Source organism: Schistocerca piceifrons, chromosome 1 (assembly GCF_021461385.2).
Source record: "Schistocerca piceifrons isolate TAMUIC-IGC-003096 chromosome 1, iqSchPice1.1, whole genome shotgun sequence".
Classification (NCBI taxonomy): Eukaryota; Metazoa; Arthropoda; class Insecta; order Orthoptera; family Acrididae; genus Schistocerca; species Schistocerca piceifrons.
This window is the reverse complement of record NC_060138.1, coordinates 1,049,935,643-1,049,957,015: the sequence shown is the minus strand read 5'-3', so window position 1 is coordinate 1,049,957,015 and position 21,373 is coordinate 1,049,935,643. Positions and strand designations below refer to the sequence as shown.

Below are 21,373 nucleotides of genomic sequence, written 5' to 3'. Positions count from 1 at the left end.
TTTAGTACTGTTACTTGCAAAAAATTATACTCGTTGACGATCATTGTAAACTCAGTGAGACTAGCAGGCAGTAACACTGAAGAGCACCGACATAACACTGGATATCACAAGTAGTGGACTTCTTGGTAGTTAGAGTGGTCATCCCTAGGAGTAACGTCATGCTATTTGGGCACAAGGGTACCGTTGTGCAAATAGACACCTTAGCTACTTCTTAGGCTCAAAGCGTCACCCGCGAACTTTGCAGATGGACACACGACGACGTTTAATAGTTACATTCCTTGTAGCGGTCTTTTGCAGTCCACTGGAATTAAGCTTGGTAATTTTTAACAACGAAGTACTCTCAATGTCTTGTGTAGCAAGGCACATACGAAGTCTGGTACGTTTCCGTTCTGAAAACCTATGAGACACAGGAACCCGAAGTGCTGGCCTGCGCGTAAGTCAACAAATCTAAGAGTACTCTTCAACAAGGGTACAGCCAAGGAAGTTTGAAATACTTCAGTTTAATTTCTTACCCGAAGCCGCGAAAACTATTATTGCCTCTAACCTCCAAAAGTTATCGAAAGAATCTCCTTGTCACCATTCACCAAGGAAATTAAACGCATTTCTTACAGATTTTTGACAAATTAGATCTACTTATGGAGTGACACGTGTAACAAACTGCTAAGTGCAAGGCTGTTCATTAACAGTGGGTAGCTAAATACAAGTTTTCCTTTTTGTTGTACTTTAACAACTGATTTCCGTTTTACAGTCCCTTTTTTTTTAAATGTCGTAAGCTAATGAATTTTTCAACAACTTGTAAGTTTAAATAGTCGAAGATAAAAATAAATAGGTACAAAAACTGCAAATGGCAAGATGTAAAAGAATACCAAAAATAAAGCTGTTGCTTTCTATATGAAACTACTGTACTGGATCTTTAATAAACTGATAACATCATAATTTCGGTTAAGAATTTTCTTAGACTTTGCCACATTCTGTGTTAGAAAATCCTCGAATCAGAGCTAAAATCGGAAATATTAATATTCATTCAGAGTATCTAGGAGGTTAATAGCAACATGCATTTTATTGTAAGTATTAATGGTCACTTTTTAACATTTGCGCAGTGGTGTCACATTTGATGGATTTCGTATGAAATTTCTCTGTTATTGTTTTGCATTGGTTATGTCCTCACTCTGGGTTTTCATGCATTATTAGCGAAGATCAGTAATAAAAAATACATTTAAATGCAAATAATATACATTATATACTAATTTAAATAGACAATATTTTAATTTGAATTTCCGAAGATAAATTCCTTTATCAGAGCTGCTGTACCATGTACCGAAATAGCTGCACTGGTAATCAGTTACGTTCTTTGTTTCGAAACGAATGTACTTGTTGCTCCCGTTATACTGGAATAATTGGGTACGTCAGCTGTCTATAATGTTATTAAGGATAATAAAGACTATTATTCCCTTGGGCGTGATAATTAGTTTCCGTGGGGATCACTTTGTGTCTCTGTTCGGCAGAAAAAGTACTATTTCTAGATTACTTTGAAAAACTGTGAGATTTTTAAGAGACCTGAATACAGTTACACTGCTTGTGTTTTATATAACCTGCAATTAAATAGCAATGTACTTTGCCCTATCAAGGCCAACGTCTATTTCATAACACACTTTTCCAAGGGTGGGGTCGGAAAGTACTCTATGACCGTCCTACGAAAAATTATTAAAAAATTAAATCCGTTAACTGTTGTTTACTTAGATTAACAACTTACTTTTTAAGGAAGTAATGATATGATAGTAGACTCCAGAAAATGAAAATACATTTTTAATTCCGGAGGTACGCATAAAACATCATCCTCAATTGTGCTAAACGCACTCTCTGAAAGTTATTTCGAGCAGTCAGTTCATGGTCCCACGCGAATAGTAAACATTTGTGATAATACACTTGACCTCTTAGCAACAAATAATCCTGAGTTAATAACGTGCTTTAAAACGGGTACAGGTTTAGTGAACACAGGGTTGTCGTAGTGAGACTGAATATTGTAATCCCCAAATCCTCCAAAAATAAACGCAAAATTTACCTTTTCAAAAAGCAGATAGAACTTCACTTGACGCCTTCCTGAGAGACAATCTCCACTCACTCTAAATTAACAATAAAACTGTAGACCAGATGTGGCTTGAATTCAAATAAATGGTATCGGCAGCAGTTGAAAGATTTATATCAAATAAATTAACGAACGACGGAGGTGATCCTCCTTGGTACACAAAACTGGCCAGAACACTGTTGCAGAAACAACGAAACAAACATGCCAAACTTAAACAGACGCATAATCCCTACGATTGGCGATCTTTTACTATCGGAGTAGTGAAGCAACTTAGATCACTTAATAAAAACAAGTCTTCTGGTCCAGACTGTGTACCAGTTAGGTTCCTTTCAGAGCATGGTGATTCAATAGCCCCATTCTTAACAATCATATACAACCGTTCGCTCGAAGAAAAGTCCGTACCCAAAGACTGGAAAGTTGCGTATTCAAGAAAGGTAGTAGGTGTAATCCACTAACTTACAGACCCATATCATTAACGTCGATATGCAGCAAGATTGTGGAACATATATTGTGTTCGAACATTATGAATTACCTCAAAGCAAACGGTCTATTGACACACAGTCAACATGGATTTAGAAAACATCGTTCTTGTGAAGCACAACCAACTCTTTACTCGCATGAAGTGTTGGGTACTATTGAAAAGGGATTTAAGATTGATTCCGTATTTTTTGGATTTCCGGGAGGCTTTTGACACTGTACCACACAAGCGGCTTGTAGTGAAATTGCGTGATTATGGAATATCGTCTCAGTTATGTGACTGGATTCGTGATTTCCTGTCAGAGAAGTCACAGTTCGTGGTAACTGACGGAAAGTCATCGAGTAAAACAGAATTGATTTCTGGCGTCCCCCAAGGTGGTGTTATAGGCCCTTTGCTGTTACTTATCTATATAAACGATTTGGGAGACAATACGAGCAGCCGTCTTTTGTTGTTTGCAGATGACGCTGTCGTTTATCGACTAATAAAGTCATCAGAACATCAGAACAAATTGCAAAAAGATTTAGAAAAGATATCTGTATGATGCGAAAATTGGAAATTGACTCTAAATAACGCAATGTGTGCGATCACCCAAATGAGTGCTAAGAGGAATCCGTTAAAATTCGGTAGCACGATAAATCAGTCAGATCTAAAGGCCGTAAATTCAACTAAATATTTAGGAATTACAATTACGAATAACTTAAACTGGAAGGAACACAGAAAATTTTGTCAGGAAGGCTAACCAGAGACGGCGTTTTATTGGCAGGACTCTTAGAAAATGCAACAGATCTACTAAGGAGACTGCCTACACTCTGCTTGTCCGTCCTCTTTTAGAATACTGCTGCGCGGTGTGGGATCCTTACCAGGTAGGACTGACGGAGTACATCAAAAAAGTTCAAAGAAAGGCGTCACGTTTTGTATTATCGCGAAAAACGGGACAGAGTGTCACTTAAAATGATAGTAGAATTTAGGGTGGACATCATTAAAACAAAGGCGTTTTTTGTTGCGGCGGGAACTTCTCACGAAAACCCAATCACCAAATTTCTCCTCCAAATACGAAAATATTTTGTTGACAACGACCTACATAGTGAGAAGCGATCACTATGATAAAATAAGGGAAATCAGAGCTCGTACGGATAGATACACGTGTTCGTTCTTTCCACGCGCTATACGTGGTTGGAATAATAGAGAATTTGCAGGTGATTCGATGAAACCTCTGCCAGGCACTTAAATGTAATTTGCAGAATATCCTTGTAGATGTAGATGTAGATGATTTTGCACATTCTTAGCAATATCAAGATTCTTTCAGTAACGTGTACTATCAAGGAGGATCGTGGTACTTTCTGCCCACACTAAAAATATTTTTAAGAATGCTAATTTCGTTAAGTGTTTCTGACTTTTACTCACAACATACTTTTTAAATAGATATTGGTGTGTAAATAAAGTACTGAATTGAAAATACTGAATATGAGATTCATTGAGGAAAATGACATCGTCTACTATCACTTAAATTTAATTGAAAACTATAAAATTTTTATGAATCTGGTAGAGGAATTCGTTAAAAAGAATAATTTTTTTGAAAATTTTAAAATATAAAGTAACTGTCTAAATTACAACTTTTCATAATGTGGGTGTAAGGTATCCTTAGAAATGCGAATGTTAATAGGGCAGTGTTTCGTTAAACGACTGGCACCTGACCAATGTAACCTAATGTAATGCAAAACGCGTAGATATCTGAAAACACTCACTATCGCTTTCCTACAAGACCGACAGCGTATCGCTGGAAACAGTCACAGCCCACAAGTTACGGAGAGTGTCTGCCAAGAGAGAATGAAGGTGTAGGCAACACATTAATCTGGCTATGTGACAGACACACAACAACGAAAAGAGACTTTTTTGGGGGGAGGGGGGCAGGGAGGCAGGAATGAACATCATAGTCATATAAAACGTTTGGAAAGAAATCATCATTGCCATTGACTGATAAAATTACTAATTTAAAAATCTGCAGTTGCAATTGTTATTGTGTCTACCCTGAAGTGACTCAAATGCACTCGTTGACCTCATAAATAATTAACAGTAACAGCCAAACGACGTCTTCTGAAAGGAAAGACCTAGATTTTCCTCCATTCGTAATAATCACTTCGTACTGTTAAATTCTTACGTGCCTAACTGAGATAAAAAGTAACAATCATTGTTAGAATGTTCACTTATAACTTGGAAATACGGGAATTTGCCATTTTGGTTGTGTAGTGCGAATTTTATGCTTATATAAATGAAGAACATATTTTAAATAAACATTCTCTTCACTTTTTAATTATAATATATTTACAGCGAGTGTCTAATTTTTATGTTGTTCCGCATTCCTCTTGACAGATGACTCACGGCGTTCGTAATATGAGAAACAGCAGTAACATTTGGCTAGGAGTGGCTGAAAAGCTAGAGAAGACGCATATTCTTCCACTTCCGAGATGTATATACGAACGTTTTGTCTTATTACTCATAGTTTGTCTTGCTAATGACTCACTTAAAAACAATGACCTTCACTGCTTCTTCCCGGCGCGTAATTTCCATGGAATATTTCTGAAACCGTAACACACTTTGTTGTGATCCTCTTTGCTGATCGTTTCTACTCAAAGATACGAACTAGAGATATCTTGCGCTATGGAAAGCGTACGTAAATGAATATACCTTTCTAGACGTAAATTACCCAGACTCTTCCATTGAAAAATTTAGCACCAACGACATCGTAAACTGGTATGTACAGCTTCAAAGCCCATCGATATTGAGGGCGTTGGAGACGATGTACCGTTCGAAAACGGACAAAAATAAAAGCGTGTATTGTACAAGCCGTTTTTCAAGAATCAATGCAGGAAACAGCCCATGATACTTTACGAAAACGTTGCTAAGGAATCGAGATTAATGCGTAACATCAAGTCGACGACGACGTCATTAGAAATCACTTGCACCCCGGAACGGATATGGATGAGGAAGGAAATCGGGCGAGCTTTTTAAAAGGAATTACAGCAGCATTTAACTTAAGCGACTAAGGGGAATCACGGAAAAAGTAAACCTGGGTGCCCAGACAGGAATTCTAGTCACTGCCCTTTGTGACACTTGTGTAAGACTGACATTTTTAGAGAGCATTTTACACTGGACGACGTAGTAGCTTTACCTGCCAGCAAACGCTCCACACGCTCTTCGCGTAAGCTGGGTTGTTACTGAGAGAGCCGTTAATGTGTCCCACCAAAGCTGTTTACGACTGCCTCGAAACGAGGTTCACGTACATAGACGTGTCCTATCTCTGGTCACGGATACTACACTGCATTCTTGAACTGTGAAACATTTAACCACAGTCTAGCATAACAGTCGCGACACCCCGTCTCGTTTTTGTTGTCCATAGCGACAGCAGCGTCCCAAGCAGCCAGTTAACGACGCTTTTGAATGCGATATCGGATGATTGCGAGTACTAACGTGTACATTGATTTGTAACACGGTTTTTACAATAGGGGGTGTATGTAGTGCCATAAAGTAATCGAAAAGCGACACCGCATTTATATTATTTAGTTTCCTAAGGACGTTATAAGGTACAAAGCAGCACATTACAGGACAGTTTATCTAAGATTCTCTTCTAACACGCAGATATTTACTGAGCAATGTCGTTTTCCTTCAATAACAAAAATTTACTAGGAAGCTCTAAAAGACATGACCTTTTGCTGAAAGACGTCGTATGTCTAAGGACAGTTTATTTAATATTCTCTTCTAACATGCAGTCGTTTGCTGAGCAGTACCGCTTTCTTTCAACAAAAAACGTTTCTAGGAAGCTCTAGAAGACATGACCTTTTGCTGAAAGACGTCGTGTGTCTACCCAACAACGCTGAGATTTGTTCGTTACACTTTCAGCCAAATCAGTGAATATGGAAGGTAAGAAACGTATATCGAATTATTAAATGTATCAAATAAGTAACCAAAAATGTAGCTTAAGGAAAAACCACGAAGACGTGATAATAAATCTTTGAAAGCAATAAAACTGCTTCCCCAACACAGAAGAAACCAATACCAAAAATCATGTCAAATTTGGCCTCAAACTGTAAGAATCTTAAACACTTTCGCTTTTGAAACAAATATTCGTATATTACTCGCAGAAAATAGAGTGAATTATAAGAACGGGCGAATCATTAGATTCAAAAATTTTACAGTGTCAACAACAAATAACAGAAATATTTGCATCTCTTGTATACAGTATGTATCTATATTCGCTTGCTTTCAAAGGAATAAGCTGCAAATATAAACACATTAGATAGTATTTTTTCGTGCATAAATTATAGCTTATTTCATTGAATCAGTGTGATTCGACTGTTCTTAAATATGTTTCACGATCATTTATGTCTCCTGCTTATTTATTAATCCGTGGAACTCGAAGATATAACCACTATTTCGTGAATTAAGTAGAAAATAATCAAAAGAAACATTACTCTTACGATACATGTGACTGCATTCTGACTACTTGGAGCGCAAGTGTCGCTCCAGATGCTAAACGGTACAACTTTCGCTCCAGAGAGTGATGTGACTGTATGTTTTAAACTGTGGTTTAACAATACCTTTGACATGTTCTGTCCGACCCTCTCTGTGTTCCAGGTAGAGTTAAAAGTATTGGCCCGTTTCTTTATGGTGACACCAAAAAGGAATTATACGCGGAGAATTGCTGCAGGTACTTTCAGAAATTGTTTCGTCAGATATGTGTTGAAGGGAAACGTAATAATTTCTGAGAACTGTGTCGCAGGTGGTGCTCTCTACAAAAGCACAACCCCAGATAATGGCTGTAGCTCAGTCGCAGGAGGGAGAGGGTACATTCTCTGCTGAGATACGAGCGTGTAGTTGCAAGCTGTCGCTCAAGACGATTGCTACTTTCTTCTCTGTATGAAATGGGAGAGATTTCGTCAGAAACAGTATCGCTGTAAATGTTAAATGGACGGGAGCTCGAACTGTCTACTCCTGAACCAACTGAGAGTCGTAGAAGGGCCTGTGCTGAGCATGCAGGGAGAATAAATACAGAATTTCACTTGACTGACGTAAATAAAGGCGAAAGATTTGCATGATAATAGTTTTCAGCAATTGGAGATTACCGACAAATGATTTACGAGCAACCCTTAAAGTAACACGTGAAAAATGTATACTAGTTGAGAGAAATTATGCTCACAAAATACATTGGAAGTTACTTTCCTTCCCCTGGTCCAAATGCAGCAGATACTACTGCTCACACGCAAGCTTTTCCATTTAAACGGTCGAAACACAATAAATATTGGTGTGGATCCAAATATCGGATGACACACCGTATAAAATTCCATAATGATCCATTTCTCATGGTTACTTTTAATATAAATATTAGTTCAATGGAGTGTGTCAGCTGTGCAAATCACCTTGATTATCTACTCAGGTATGTTCTAATGGACCGTCTCGTGTAGTGATTAACAGTTAAATTTACACACCAGTCACTTCCCACAGCGTGCGTCTTTCATTGCTCATGTTAGTGAAAGGTAATTCAAACGTCTAAAAGCTGAGACTGACAGGAAGTGCAAAATGACAAAACAGGAACGCATAGAGGACACGTGTAAGGGTTTAGAAGCATATATCACTAGGAGAAATATAGATACCGCCTGCAGGAAAATTAATGAGGCCTCTGAAGAAAAGAGAAACAGCTCTATGAGTATCAAGAACTCAGATGGAAGACCAGTCCTAAACAAAGAAGGAAAAGTTGACAGGTGAAAGAATATAGAGGGTGTATACAAGGGAAGAGGAAGTATGTGAAGTAGGTGAAGATGAGATATAAAACATGATACTGAGAGAAGAATTTGACATAATACTGAAAGACCTAATTCGAAACAAAGCTCCAGGAATAGACGTTATTTCGTCAGAATTACTGACAAACATGGGAGAGCCAGGCAGGACAAAACTCCTCCATCTGGTGGAAGAGATTTGTGAGACATGCGAAATATCCTCAGACATAAAGAAGAGCTTAATAATTCCTATTATACGTAAAGCAGGTGCTGACAGGTGTGAGTATTACGGAACTATCAGTTTAATAAATCGTTGTTGTAAAATACTAACACTTATTCTTTAAAGAAGAATGGAAAAATTGGTGGAAGCCAACCTCGGGGAAGATCAGTTTGCATTCAAGAGAAGTGTAAGAACGCGTGAGGCAATACTTATCCTGTGACTTAAGACAGATTAAGGAAAGGCAAATCTACGTTTATAGCATTTCTAGACTTAGAGAAAGCTTTCGAGAGTGTTGACTTGAATAATTTCTTTGAAATTCTGAAAGTAGCAAGTAAAATACTGGAAGTTGAAGGCTATTTACAATTTGTCCAGAAAGCAGATGGCAGTTTTCAGAGTCGGGGGGCACGAAACGGAAGCAGTGGTTGAGAAGGGAAAGAGACAGGGTTGTAGCCTATCCATGATTTTATTCAATCTTTACATTGAGCAAGCAGTATAGGAAACCAAAGAAAAATTTGGAGTAGAAATTAAAGTCGAAAGAGAAGAAGGAAATACTTTGAGGTCCGCCATAGTTCCGTCAGAGACAGCAAAGGACTTGCAAGAGCACTTGAAAGAAATAAACAGTGTCTGGAAAGGTGAATATAAGATGAACATCAACATCAGCAAAAGAAGGATAATGGAATGTAGTCGATTTAAATCAGACATGCTGAAAGTATTAGATTAGGAAACGAGACGCTTAAAGTAATGGATGAGTTTTGTTATTTGGGAAACAAAATAACTGATAAAGGTTGAAGTAGAGACGTTATAAAACGGAGACTGGCAGTGGCAAGAAAAGCATTTCTGTAAAAGAGAAACTCGGTATCGTTGAATATAGGTTTAAGTGTGAGGTAGTCTTTTCTGAAAGTATTGATATGAAGTGTAGCCCTGTATGGAAATGAAACATGGATGATAAACAGTTTAGACAAGTAGAGAATACAAGCTTTTGAAATGTCGTGCTACAGAATAATACTGAAGATTAGATGGAGAGATCACGTAACTAATTAGGCGATTCTGTATAGATTAGGGTACAAAAGAAATTTGTAGCACAACCTGACAAGAAGATACTATCGATTGATAGTACACATTCTGAGACATCAAGGGATTACAAATTTACTACTGGAGGGAGCCTAAGGCCTAGATTGTACGTAGTGGCTCTCTAGGAAAGTGAAATTATGTTGCAATATGGACCACTTACAATTTCGTGTACAGCTAGAGTGAAATAATGCCAAGAATTTTACGAAGGCAGCAGAGGCGTTGCTAATGCTGATCGGGAAGGTAGGACATGGATATCACCCACGGACAACTATATCCAGGCAGTCTACGAATTGATTCGCAGCAACCCAGATTTTACAACGACAAAGACATTCTTACAGCTGTTCTCGGATGGCTCAACAAGGAGCGGATTTCCATCGCGAGGGTTGGAACGACTGGTAGAGAGTTTCGACCATTGTTTTAAAGAGATTTGGTGACCGTATTGAAAAATAGTGCCACGTATCTGTGTAACCTGAATGTATAAACGTTGCTTGACCTGCCATAATAACGTTTGAGGTACTTTTTGAAGACCCCTGGTACGTTCCGCATTTATCGACGGAAACAGGCTGTTAATATGCAGTATATACGGGTAAAGGGATGAACAGGGAAAAATAAGAGTGTAAAACCAAAAGAGAACTGCTTAGATGAAAAAGGGCCTCACTGAAATAAACATTCAGCTCACCAAAGAATATCAGCTGAGAGACAACAGAATAAAAACGAAGGTGTTGAGGAAGAGTAGCAGTGAGATTAACATTAAATATAACGTCAGAATTGAGAGGAGTTGAAGAAATTGTTCTGCATTGGCAGCAAAGTAACACATGAGGGTTGAAACAAGGACATGAAAGATAGTCAAGAGCAGACCAAAAGAGCCTACATCACCGAAGCAACTGCTACTACTGAAAATAGGGCTTAATTTGAGGAAGAAATTTCTGAGAATGTACATCTGGAGCACAGCATTGTATGGAAGTGAGTCATGGATTTTCCGAAAAGGGGAAAGAGAATCGAGGCGACTGAGATGCAGTGTTGCAGAAAGGTGTTCAAAATGAAATGGGCCGATAAGAAATGAGGCTTTTCCCAGTATCTAGGAGGAAGGAAATGTGTGGAGAACACAGACTAAAAGTAGAGGCAAGGCGCTATGACGTTTGTTAAGACTTAATGGCATTAGTTCCACGCTCCTACAGAGATCCAAAGAGCAAAAACTGTATGAGAAGACAGAGATTGGAATAAATCCAACAGATAACCGAGGACGTTACATGTTAGGGGTATTGAGATGAAGAGGTTGGTGCAGACGGGGAAGTCGCTGGACCACGTAAAGCAGGTCACCCTCACAGCCCGGTACTGGCGGAAGTAAAGCTGTGAGTACCGGGTGTGAGTCGTGCTTCGGTAGCTCAGTTGGTAGAGCACTTGCCCGCGAAAGGCAAAGGTCCCGAGTTCGAGTCTCGGTCGCGCACACAGTTTTAATCTGCCAGGAAGTTTCAGCCGTCAGAACTGTAGGAAGGGAGTCGTGGGGAGGCCATTAAAGCTACTGGCTTAAATTTAAAACAGTTTGTACTCGGTACCGTCGAGCAATCAACTTGTTACAGAATATTCGTCAAGCATTAAGTCTCATTTTCTTATGTCTTTTCTTAGAACAAAATGAGTGTACATAAAAAAATTCCATAACGGTCTTACTGAATACTGCGCGAGTACAGCTGAGATGCACAATCTATCATACGTTCTCATCTGCTGCGTAACGGCTCATTGACTAAATACCGCGCCCCGAATTCGGAGGTTTGATCACCACTTAGCAACATGAATTTTTTTCTGGCCCTTATTGCTTCATTCATTAATTTCATTGATTTATTTCTATTAAAAGAACCACGTTGCACTCGCCAAATTGTCTTCCTCCCTGTAACGGCTGTATAAATGAGCTCTGAGGTCGGAGAAATTCAAGAGTATACCATCTCCAATAAGACCAAGCCTAGTGGAGCACTGTCGCATTCAAATCGTTCTTTATAGAATGATATATCTGTGTGGTGAGGATTTGAGGAATTCTCACAAATTACGCGCAGTAGGTAGTTAAGGCACAGACCGGCACATCGGATGGCAGGCGCAGGCAATGTTGATATTTTGCAAACGATTATGCGAAGCAGGTTTAGGACACCGTTCGCAGGCTAGGGGCCACGGCCGAGCGGGCACTGCATACTAATGTGAAGTAATCAGGGCAGCACAGGGCCCCGACGTGCTGTGAAGAGCCCATTCGTTGCAGTTACAACAGCTCCTAGTGACCTGTGTATAGTGGCTGAGGCGGGATGAAGAAAGCTGACATTGTACAGTGTGTGCTCAGTAAGTAGTAGGACTGAATTTCTGTAGCACGAACGGAGTGGTGGAGGGGGATCGGACTGCCTGGGAGTGACAGTGGGGATCCTTCCGGAGAGACCGACAACTGTTCCAGTCCCCTGCAGGGAAGTGCAGAGTATATCGATTTTTGTGGACCTCCGTTCACTAGTGTGGTCGCGTTTCGAAATGGAGAAAAATCTCGAGCAGCGCTACGCAACCAAATTCCGGGTGAAACTCGGGAAAACCGTGACGGAGATCATCGGAATGATTAAGGACGCTTTGCTGGGATGCTGCCCTAAGCCGCTCAACAGTGTTTGAGTGGAAAAAGCTGTTCCGGGAGGGACAGGAGCTCGTCGAAGACGACCAGTTCGCCGGTCGCCCATCAACTTCAAAGAATGATGAAAATGTGGCCAAAGTGAAGGCGCTCCTGGACTCCGACCGGCGCTTCAACATTCGTCTGATGTATGAAAACAGTAATTGTTCTCGAAATAACAGATACCATTGATGACCGTGCAACGTCTCTGGAATAAATGATAATTAATTGAAACCCTCAGCTGTCGACAGGTGCTGTTGATATACCTCGATGGGGACAGCTGAAAATGTGTGCCCTGACCGGGACTCAAACCCGGGATCTCCTACTTACATGGCAGACGCTCTAACCATCTGAGCCACCGAGGACACGGATGAATAACACGACTGAAGGGACTTACTCCTCGTCGTACACAATCTACATACATAATGTACCTAATAGATATTTGCCCATCCATTTTGCGAATGCGCACAGGTTGCCCAAACACTAACGAGAATTGTCACCTTAGCGTGCGCGAGTAATGAGTGGATGGGCAAATATCTGTTAGGTACATTATGTATGTAGATTGTGGACTGTTGGGAATGTGGGTCTCACTGGAACCGTGCAAGGGATAAGGCCCTGCACTCGCGCTGTTCACCCGTGTCCTCGGTGGCTCATATGGATAGAGGGTCTGGCATGTAAGAGAGAGATTCCGGGTTCGAGTCCCTGTCGGGTCAAAACAGCTGCCCCCATCGAGGTATATCAACAACACCTGTCGGCAGCTCAGGGTTTCAATTAATTATCATTCGTCTGATGGTTGATGAGTTGGTGGTTTCGTACGGAACCATCTTATAAATTGCTACCGAGAATTTGGTCATACGAAAGGTGTGTGCCACGTTTATACCAAAAATCCTGAGTGAAGTACAAAAACTGAATCGTGTGCAAATTTCCCAGGGAATTCTGAATTGTGTCCAAGAAAACTCTAATCTTCTTCACTATGTGATCACCAGTGATGAATCTTGGTGTTTCGAGTACGGTTCAGAGACCAAACGCCAAAGTGCTCAGTAGCACACCGCCAATTCCCCGCGTCCAAAGAAAGCCAAAATAAGCAAGTCAAGGTCAAAACCATACTTATCTGCTTTTTTGGCCGTCGTGGTGTGGTTCACTGGGACTTTGTACCCACTGGAAAAACTGGGAATACTAAATTTGCAAATTTCCCAGAAAATTCTGAACTGTCTCCATGAAAACCGAAATTTTTTCACAATGTGATTACCAGTGACGAGTCGTGGTATTTCGACTACGACCTGGAGACCAAACGCCAGAGCGCTCAATGGCACACCGTCAATTCCCCGCATCCGAAGAAAGCCAAAATGAGAAAGTCAAGATCAAAACCATTCTCATCCGCGTTTTTGGCCGTCGTGGTGTGGTTCACAGAGAGGTTGTGCCCCCTGGACAAACTGTGAATGCTAAATGTTACGAATAAGTGCTTGAAAGTTTGCGCAAACGCGTCCTCCTAGTGCGGCCAGGCGTCGCCGCTTGTTGGAAACTGTACCATGACAACACGCCGTGCCATTGCGAGCTGTGGGTTTTGGAACACCTGGACAAGCACAGGGTTGCGACGTTACCTCACCCTCCCTATAGTCCACATCTTTCACCGGCGCACCTCTTCCTCTTATCCCAACTCAAAGGGACCTCAAGGAACGCCGATTCGGCTCCGTAGAAGACGTACAAAACGCCGACTCGGTATCTCCAAAGAGGGTCTTGGAAAGCGAGTTCCCGACGGTGTACATGCAGTGGGAATCGCGTTATACGTGTTGTGTCGAAGCACAAGGATGCTACTTCGAGGAATACTAGAGATTTGTACCAGTTCCTTAAACAACAACAAAAACGTTTTAAATTCAGTCCTACTACTGTAACTATCAATGGGAACTCCACTTGTCCCCTCCAGAGAAACTACATCAGAGGCATAGGGAAAACACGTATAAATAAGAGAGCCTGGAGGCTCAAAGCAGGCAGTCGTGTCGCCATTTTATACTCATCTAGAAGAGGAGAGGATTTAGATTGTTTGAGTTACAGGCCAACCACGATGACCTTCTAGTGATGGAGATGGGCAGTCAACTGGCCCGCTGAAGTAACCTCGAACCTCCACTACAGAGACGCTTCATAGCTGTGATGCTGTGGGCCGCACCTTGGAGCTCCACCGGCACGAGGAGCGAGCGGGCGGCTAGCCACCGCTCTCTGGATAGCATAGTCCGGCGGACAGCAGGCTGTCGTTCTCGAGGGCGGGACAACACACGAACTCGCGGTCTCCCGGGTGCAGAGTTGTCTTTGGGCGCTAAATGAGCTGCCATGAGCGGACTGCTGGAGCTGCAAAGGCTCACTACAACACTGCTGTCGGCTGCACCCCATGGAAGCTCAACATGGGATCCACGAGTCACGCTTGAGGGGGCAGTCAGTCGTGTTCCGGGACACGGGCACAGTTTCTCCACGCGGCGGCCGTTTAGCCGTGGCCCGTGTGGGATCGCTACGTCCGCAAGGCTGGTCAACCGGGACACCGACGCTGCAGATTCCAGCATTTGCATGATGCTGACCAACGCACGCTGCGAGGCGCCTTCGTCGAGTTCAGCTCAAGGCTGGCTGTGTTTCTTAGATGTAATAAAGTCATTGACACACTTGACTATGTTTCTTTGCGCGCTTTGGAGTGAGTCATCTCTCTCTATTTAACCACACCCCTCGGTCGTTCTGACATATTACAACCCCTGACTTCATGGGGAGGGGGGTTCAAAATGGTTCAAATGGCTCTGAGCACTATGGGACTTAACTGCTGAGGTCATCAGCCCCCTAGAACTTAGAACTACTTAAACCTAACTAATCTAAGGACAGCACACACATCCATGCCCGAGGCAGGATTCGAAACTGCGACCGCAGCGGTCGCACGGTTCCAGACTGTAGCGCCTAGAACCGCTCGGCCACTCCGGCCGGCGGGGAGGGGGGGAGGGGGCGTTGGGGTTCTTTTGGGGGAGGAGAACAGACAGCGAGGTCATCGGTCTCACCCGATTAAGGAAGGACGAGGAAGGAAGACGGCCGTGCCCTTTCAAAGGAACCATCCTGGCATTTGCCTGGAGCGATTTAGGGAAATCACGGGAAACCTAAATCAGGACGGCCGGACGCGGAATTGAACCGTCAGGGGAGGGGGATCATAACACAAAATTATGAACATTACCCATTTCATTTGAGTGACAACAATCTTCAGACCTTACTTTCACTCTAAGTAATACAGTGACGTGAGACAATGTTAAACACCACAATGTAGTTACCACCATAGTTAACATTGTCTGGTGTCTTAGAACCAACCACAGCAAAAGTCTTACCTGAAGATGGTTGTCGTTTAACTGACCCGGTTACCTACTTACTATGATGGTGTGTCAACGTCTGAAACTTTTCTCCGGAAATGTATGTCGAGTGCGTGACAATCGATTTGACGTTTTACATACTGACAGAAATCGCTATAAATTTATGTCATGGTTTGTTGAAGCGGAACTTCCCCTGATTTTTGGGAGCTATTGACAAGAAACATATCCTTCTGCAAGCTTCACGAAAGGGTGACAGGAATTATTTTAACTATAAAAAGCCAGATTAGTGATATCTTAATGGCAATTTCTGATACCAGCTAGAAATTCCTCATAACAGTTGGCAACAGTGGAAAAGTATCTGATGGCGCTTTCAGAGCCAGCTGAATTGCAGCGTTTCATTGAAACCGCAGCAACGGGCCTCGAAAAGACTCCTCCCCCAGAGAAGATCGTGTGTGCCACAATTTTTTGCAGCTGACGGATGGTTTCTCATTACAATATCATATTATGAAACAATGCCCATTTAATAGTCGTGGCTCCATGAGCATTTATTACATCTACATCTACATCTACATCCATACTCCGCAAGCCACCTGACGGTGTGTAGCGGAGGGTACTTTGAGTACCTCTATCGGTTCTCCCTTCTATTCCAGTCTCTTATTGTTCGTGGAAAGAAGGATTGTCGGTATGCCTCTGTGTGGGCTCTAATCTCTCTGATTTTATCCTCATGGTCTCTTCGCGAGATATACGTAGGAGGGAGCAATATACTGCTTGACTCTTTGGTGAAGGTATGTTCTCGAAACTTTGACAAAAGCCCGTACCGAGCTACTTAGCGTCTCTCCTGCAGAGTCTTCCACTGGAGTTTATCTATCATCTCCGTAACGCTTTCGCGATTACTAAATGATCCTGTAACGAAGCGCGCTGCTCTCCGTTGGACCTTCTCTATATCTTCTATCAACCCTATCTGGTACGGATCCCACACTGCTGAGCAGTATTCAAGCATTGGGCGAACAAGCGTACTGTAACCTACTTCCTTTGTTTTCGGATTGCATTTCCTTAGGATTCTTCCAATGAATCTCAGTCTGGCATCTGCTTTACCGACGATCAACATTATATGATCATTCCATTTTAAATCACTCCTAATGCGTAATCCCAGATAATTTATGGTATTAACTGCTTCCAGTTGCTGACCTGCTATTTTGTAGCTAAATGATAAAGGATCTATCTTTCTGTGTATTCGCAGCACATTACACTTGTCTACATTGAGATTCAATTGCCATTCCCTGCACTATGCGTCAATTCGCTGCAGATCCTCCTGCATTTCAGTACAATTTTCCATTGTTACCACCTCTCGATACACCACAGCATCATCCGTAAAAAGATTCAGTGAACTTCCGATGTCATCCACAAGGTCATTTATGTATATTGTGAATAGCAACGGTCCTATGACACTCCCCTGCGGCACACCTGAAATCACTCTTACTTCGGAAGACTTCTCTCCATTGAGAATGACATGCTGCGTCCTGTTATCTAGGAACTCCTCAATCCAATCACACAATTGGTCTGATATTCCATATGCTCTTACTTTGTTCATTAAACGACTGTGGGGAACTGTATCGAACGTCTTGCGGAAGTCAAGAAACACGGCATCTACCTGTGAACCCGTGTCTATGGCCCTCTGAGTCTCGTGGACGAATAGCGCGAGCTGGGTTTCACATGACCGTCTTTTTCGAAACCCATGCTGATTCCTCCAGAAAAGTCATTATACTCGAACACAATACGTGTTCCAAAATTCTACAACTGATCGACGTTAGAGATATAGGTCTATAGTTCTGCACATCTGCTCGACGTCCCTTCTTGAAAACTACAGACACTGTAAGAGACAAGGGGAAAACTACCTTGGTATTATGTCTAAATTATTTAGAGAACTAAGATAGCCGCTTCACCAACGCGTGGATCTGTTTTTTTGTTCTTTTGCATTTTATATTGTTGATTACGGCCTGAAAAACTATTTTCAAATATATAGAGACCTTAACGTACATCCGACGCAGAAAATTTAGAAACCGGCGAATTAGTGCATGGAAGGTGGCGAAGTGAAGATACGCCAACTGATAGTCTGCTACCTCTGTCATTAAAAGGCAGTAATAACTACTCAAAGAACTGCTAAAGAAGTACTGAACAATACCGAAAAGTATAGGCAACATTTTGTTAGTGGCCAAGGGGATGTTCCTTAGCAATATTAGGGTTGAAACAGAAAAATTGGCTCTGAGCACTATGGGACTCAAAATCTGAGGTTAGCAGTCCCCTAGAACTTATAACTACTTAAACCTAACTAACCTGACATCACACACATCCATCCCCGAGGCAGAATCGAACCTGCGATCGTAGCAGTCACGCGGTTGAAACAGATCTGAAACTTTTGTATGATTACCATAATTGTTAAAGAAGCCGTCTTAAGCTGTGTAAGAAGTCTTATTTATCTACTGATGACTATTTTCGGACGGCTTGTCCATTATCAAATCATCCATTATCACCAGACTTGCATGCAAATTACTGGCCACAAAACATATAAACGTGATAATGTGTAACATAGCATTCAGACATGAATATCGCTGTCAGAAAGTAAAGTTTATTGAATATAACCACTTTTACATGTTTTGTGGCAGGGAGAAACTATCATCTATTGAAATAAGGGAAATCAGAACTTCCACAGAAAGATGCGGGTCTTCGTCTTTCCACGCGCTGTTCCAGACTGGAATAACAAAGAATTATGGTGACGGTGACTCGATGAACCCTCTGCAGGGCAAGTAAGCTTGATTCGCAGAGTAGCTATGTAGATGTGTACAAATATGGAGAAGAGAACGTCATTTTTGTCCAGTTATTGTAATGATATACTTTATTTTTTCTCTTGAAATCTAATGGATCATTTACAACAAACTTCATGAGGAAATAACTGTACTGCAAAGCAATGGTCAGAATCCCTCACTCTTTAAACAGATGTCTACAAGATGATTGTGGGTGAGCACCACATATTATTCTTACAGTACATTTTTGAGCAACGAAGACTCTCTTTCTTAAAGATTCTTTCGCCATATCCGTTAAGGAATTACGTGTCTTCACTCCCTTTTTACAGCACTTGCATGGAACGTCCCATTGTTCAGGTTTATGGTGATACAAAGTAATTAATGAACCCTCATTTTTGTCATCCATGTTCACTGTATACTTATTGCTCAGTGCAGAACTTGTGAGACATGTCGGACGAGTGTAAAATTGCATGTAGACACTTTTTACTCCTATTGGTACAGATGTGTTGGCACATATCGCTGGTGGTTGAAATATATTAATATATATAAAGAAAACTAGCTTTCGGATTTATCCTGTGAAGAGGTAGAGTAAAATATACAAAGAGGCACACGCTTATACACACGTATCACATACCTATGCCTCTACATGGTGCCAGCTAGAACCATGTAGGGGACATAGACGTTTGTATGCGCATGTGTAAGATTGTGTGTATTTTACTCTAACTTGTCAATGGATACATCCGAAAACTAACAAGTTCTCTTTCTGTTGTGTATGTCTGCCGACAACTCAACGCTTCTGCTTTCAAGTGATCCATCTCCTTTACACCTAAGGTATTTACATTCTACAGGAAGTCTCCTATAACATTATAACATGCTGTAAGATGCAAACTTACCTGAGTTTCAATGCGATCAAGACGATTCGCAAATTGTAAACGCTCTACGTCTACGGCAATCTTCATCTTTATCGTAGACTTTCCTTTCAGGACATTCAGATAACAGCCGAATTCGTTTTTGTCAAATTATTGCTGCCAGCAGACATTCCATTTATAGTTAATTTCAGTTTGCTTGTCTAATAAGCAGTGGACACTGTGATCATTAGGATAACTTTTATCGGTATATAAGTCACTGACTTACCTTCTTCGTAACACTCGTCTCGAGTGCATCTTCCGTCAGTGAGGATGCAATAATTCATATTTCTCCGTTAACACAGTACATGTATATATTGTCCCCTTCAGATGATGAACACCAAGTGGAAATTTTCAAAAAAAATCACTGTCTGTTTTCGTCTTGTTACAAACTAACGTCAACTAAAATACTGTAAGATTTGAATATGTACTGGTCGATATCAAAAGTGGAATTTACAAGTGCTTTGGGTAAGTTAGGAAGAAAGGAAGCAAGGGAGAAGTATTAGAGTTTAATTTCACGTCAACAGTGGTATCATTATAGGCGGAGCACAACCTATAAATACGAATGAATGGGGAGGGAAATCCATCGTATCCTTTATAAAGGAACCACAATGTATTTCCCTCGAGCGATTAAGGGAAAAATCACAGGAAATCTAAAACAGACGGTTGGACGGGCTATTGAACTGTCGTCCTTCCGCATGCGAGTTCCTTGTGCTAACCTCTGCGCCACCTTACACGATGTGTGCATCATGTGTCGTAATGTTAAACATATTGCTAACAACAGATGTTTTCCTCTTGTATACTTACTACAAAGACAGAACACGAAGGTAAGGGAAACAATGACCAAGGTCCTCAGGACGTTGACTGGTGAGGGAACACGTGATCATTTTACTCGAAGTGTTGTTTATCTCTGTCACGGAGACCGTGCAACGACCAGCACTACAACGGCTGACTGTGGGACAGTTGTCACGTACGTGTAATTCTGTCACCACTGATGTGTCGAGGCTGAAACAGCAACAAAAGTGACCCTGCTGTGAAGGTGCTGAACCCATACTGGAGGGGAACAGAGTGACCGTCCTTGTCCAGCCATTTATACGTATGCTTCTACTGTAGTTCCTCTCAAATACTCATCAGGACTGTATCGCCGACAAAGACAAGACAGTTTACCTTCACCGTCATTTTGTCATTTTGCAAAACAGTAGGTTCTCTGCATCTGACGGTTTCAGTGTCAATTTCTGAATATTTTTATACTCCGAAGATACTGAAACGTGAGGTGAGCGTGGTGGAATAGCTTAACCCCGAACCATGAAGGTATCATAAAATTTCCTGTTCCTAAAACCCACCAAAGATAATCCACCAATCGCTCCCTGTCAAATCAATAATCATAACTCAATCTTTAACAAGGTCCTGTGTAAACCCAGGCGTAAATGCACCAAACCACTCATTCCTCTCCACATTACCCACTATCACATTCATTCCAAACTCCACATTACCCGTTGTCACATTCATTCCAAATTTCCTGTAGATTTTGAAATTTATCTTCTAGCCCACCTCCTGCACCATAAACATAGCATCCGACGACCCTCCTTTCTGTCCCTAGATGCTGAAAACTTCTGTAGCCATGTTTAACATTCCAGCCCCCCGCTCGCATTAAATTTTCATCTAACTGCACTCATGATAACTGTCCACCTCTGAATACAGGGTGAGTCACTAACTATTGCCATCAAGAATAGCTCCGACAGCATGATAGGAACTGAAACGTTTGTGGGACCATAATATGACGATGGTTTTTTGTTGCTAGGTGCAGCCGCGTCAGAGATATGAAGGTCAACATTTTTTTTTTTTTTTAATGGGATGCTATAGTTTGGTACTTATTTTCTGATAGCGGCTATCGAGACGAATCCAATGATGTTTAACAGTAAGGTCCTTGAAGGTCAGCGAAGGTCACAAAGGTGGCAAGAACGTCCATTTACAGGTGTTCGAAGTGATGGCTATTGGTATCTATGCAGTGCCGCAATCTTCTTATCATGAATAATGTGATATTCCTTATCACTTTGGCACTTATCGAAGCACATGCTCTGAC

General features: G+C 41.5%; 1 protein-coding gene across 1 annotated transcript in view; it reads right to left on the bottom strand.

Moving 5' to 3' along the window:
- The window catches only part of LOC124777468 (glucose dehydrogenase [FAD, quinone]-like), a 59,144-nt gene extending 38,675 nt beyond the window's left edge, over window positions 1–20,469 (bottom strand). The window contains exon 1 of the mRNA XM_047252897.1: window positions 20,458–20,469. Coding sequence (XP_047108853.1) covers window positions 20,458–20,469 — 12 coding nt within the window. The remainder of the gene's footprint in view (window positions 1–20,457) is intronic.
- Window positions 20,470–21,373: the final 904 nt, after the last annotated feature.